This window comes from Pyxicephalus adspersus, chromosome 2, assembly GCF_032062135.1.
Source record: "Pyxicephalus adspersus chromosome 2, UCB_Pads_2.0, whole genome shotgun sequence".
Classification (NCBI taxonomy): Eukaryota; Metazoa; Chordata; class Amphibia; order Anura; family Pyxicephalidae; genus Pyxicephalus; species Pyxicephalus adspersus.
In genome coordinates this window covers 5210643-5213765 of record NC_092859.1, presented here as the reverse complement: position 1 = coordinate 5213765, position 3123 = coordinate 5210643, and the positions used below count along the sequence as shown (strand labels likewise).

At 38.1% G+C, this 3123-nt stretch overlaps 1 protein-coding gene across 1 annotated transcript in view; it reads left to right on the top strand.

The window, feature by feature from the left end:
• The window catches only part of LOC140322261 (uncharacterized), a gene marked incomplete at its 3' end in the record, with an annotated part of 5782 nt that extends 3750 nt beyond the window's left edge, over positions 1–2032 (top strand). The window contains 5 exon segments of the mRNA XM_072398846.1: positions 1–31; positions 807–904; positions 1101–1128; positions 1653–1784; positions 1824–2032. Coding sequence (XP_072254947.1) covers positions 22–31; positions 807–904; positions 1101–1128; positions 1653–1784; positions 1824–2032 — 477 coding nt within the window.
• Positions 2033–3123: the final 1091 nt, after the last annotated feature.

Sequence of the window (3123 nt, the reverse complement as noted above, 5' to 3'; positions counted from 1 at the left end):
GGGTTTTGTCTTCAGAGAAACATGTCGGCAGGTAAGCGTTTGATTTGAAGCATCTTCTGGGTATCTCCTTCTTATGGTGCTAGGGGCAGATTTATTTATTTCCCCAATGGGAGTATTGAGGGCAGACTCAATGAGACAAGGCTGGAGGGTAGGTTTAATGAAGGGTAGGACGCAGAGCAAATTTAAAGAAGGGAAAAATAGAAAGTAGATTTAGTGAAGAGGGGTCTGGAGGGCAGATTTAACGAAGGGGGGATATGAAGACAAGGCTGTGCAGGTTTAATATAGGGGATGTTGAAGAGCAGATTTAATGAACAGGAGTCTGGAAGGCAGATATATTGAAGGTAAATATGGAGAGCAGATTCAAGAAAGAGGTGGATGGAGGGCAAATGTAATGAAAGGGAGGTTGAAGGGCAAATTAAATTATTGAAGAGGTGGGTGGAGGCAGATATAAAGACAGAGGGCATATTTAATCAAGGGGAGACTGGAGGGTATAATTAATGAACGGAAGGCTGAAGGACAGATTTGATGAAGAGGCATACTTAGGGCCAATTTAATGAATGGTAGGATGGAGGGCAGATATAATAAAAAGAAATATGGATAGCAGATTTAACAACAATAAGAATAGAGAGCAGATTTATTGAAGGTGAATCCTTAGGGCAAATTTAATGAAGGGGATGCTGGAGGGCAGATTTAATAAAGGGGATTCCTTGGGGCAAACTTCATGAAGAGGAAGATGGATATCGGCTACGCAGATTTTGATTGTTTAAGTGCTTCACGGAATTTGTTGTTTTTGTTCCTTGTTTTAGGGCATGGCCCCATACAGTCACAGCCACATTGGCAAAATACCCCCACATTCAGCAAATCTACCGCTATTGTGCCACCGGGACTGGAGTGCCTTGTAGAGGTCAGTATGATTGGGCAAAGTGATGTTAAAGTGGAGGCATGCACTTTCACTAAAGCAGCAAATTTGTTTATATAGGTTCTAACACAAAACTTAAGATATACATTTAAAAATAAAGTTCATGTAATGTAGAATATAAAAATAAAATAGAAAACTTCAAAAGACTAACAAAATACAATTATTTACCACATTCTTTCAGGCTGAAGACGTGACATTAAATAATAAAGGTAAGAGAATTGAATGAATACAGACTTTTTTTATTTCGTCATTGGTGCTGCTTTTTTTGTGATTTTTACATTTTTATGGTTATGTGTATCACACAACAGAAAAAAATTGGGAGCTTGATCATGCTAATGTGGGGTGTGGCCAAGCATTGGTGTCATCCTTGGTACTACCAACCCCTCCTCCCCTTTTCCCAGGGCTGATGCTCATTGGCAGTGCTGTTCACTCTTTGCAATTGAAAGAACTTCACCATTTGCAATTGAAATAAATATCAACTATTGTTAAATATTTCCCCTGAGGAAGTGAATATTGTATTAAGAAGCGTGTCGTAAAATATGCACAATCATATTCCAGGTATTTTTTTAATGGAGTTTTTTTTAAAACTCTATTTTATAACTCTGCTCTAATTGTATTATATGTAAACCCGTTATTCATGTCAGTGTATAATATTTTAATATTATGCAATCCGTGGTAGATAAATGATGGTATGTTATATGTGTGGCAATTTTTGACCTGATCCATCTTTCAGTTTTTCAGACCAAGGATGGCCAGACCTTATTCACAATACACCGGGAATCGGAGTGCTGCGGACCTTCACTCAATCTGCGCCTTCGTAATCCTTACAAGAAAGACGTGCTTTCCCTTTACCTGATGTCCAGCGGTGATGCAATTTAATACAATTGTTTTTATAATAACCGAGAGGTGTTAATTTGTATCTTCTATATATGCTTGACATTCAGACTTCATGTCATCTACTTTAACCCTCAGATATTCGGCATGGACAGCGCACAGCCTGTGGCTAACATCATTAAAGAGAAGGAAGGAAAGTCTTCTCAGGTTATCTTCCACTTCCCATTGAACATGGAAGCTGCCCTGAAAGCCGTGATCCTGGCAGCATTCCTCTATATGGTAAGTGGAAAGGGCCTGGTCAGTCCCAGGAATGCTCATAGGTCATGAAGTTCAGAATAAGGAAGTACAGGAGAGAGCAGGGAGTCCATCCAATCCAATAGAATATACATATAGATATAAATATTTGAAAGAATAAGGCCCCAATAGCCCCTTCTAGTGTCATAGGCCTGCCTAAAATGAGTGCCGGTTCTGGCTATCAAGGCTCATAGGGGTGGTGAAGGGAGAGGCCAGGGAAGTCAACACCTTCGTATCACTTACTTTTTTTCATCTTTCGTGGCCTCACTTGCCCCAACCTTCTTTTCATTGGTTGCCCTTTCCAATCCTTACTTACTTACTTTTTATCTTTACTTTCTTGTCTTTGTATGTCTGTACTTTCTTATCCTTACTTGTTTTTCTGTTCTTACTTGCCCTTACATGTCCTTATCTGTCCTTTTTTGTCCTTACTTGTCCTGTCATTTGTCCTTTCTTATGCTTCCCTGTCCTTTTGTTGTCTTCATTTGTCCATACCGTCTTGTCCTTACTTCCCCTTACTTGTCCTTTTTTGAATTTTTGTCCTTTTATATCTTCATAAATCCTTTATTGTCTTTATTGTTCCTTACTTGTCCTTCTTGCCCTTACATGTATTGACTTGCCCTTACTTGTCTTATATGTGCTTGCTTGTACTTTGTTATACTTACTTGTTTTTTCTTATTTCACTTACTAGCCCTTACTTGTTTTTTTTCTGTCCTTGCTTGTCCTATCGCATCTTCATAAATCCTTTATTGTACTTGCTTGACCTTACTTATTTATGCTTTTTTATTCTTATATGTCCTTTTTTCCCTGTTCTTATTTTTATTATCCTTTGTTATCCTCATTTGGCTTTAACTTTATTGTTCTTACTACATCCTACTTGTCCTTTTAAACCCTTTTAAATTTATCCTTTTAGGTCCTTAATTTTCCATACTCACCTTTGTCATCCTTCTTGCCCTTCCCTTTTCTTCTATTTCCGTACTTGCCCTATCAAATCTTCACATATTCTTTTTTTGTCCATGCTGGTCCTTTATTAACCTTACTTGGTCTTTCTTATCCTTTCTATCATTTTTGTTCCTTAC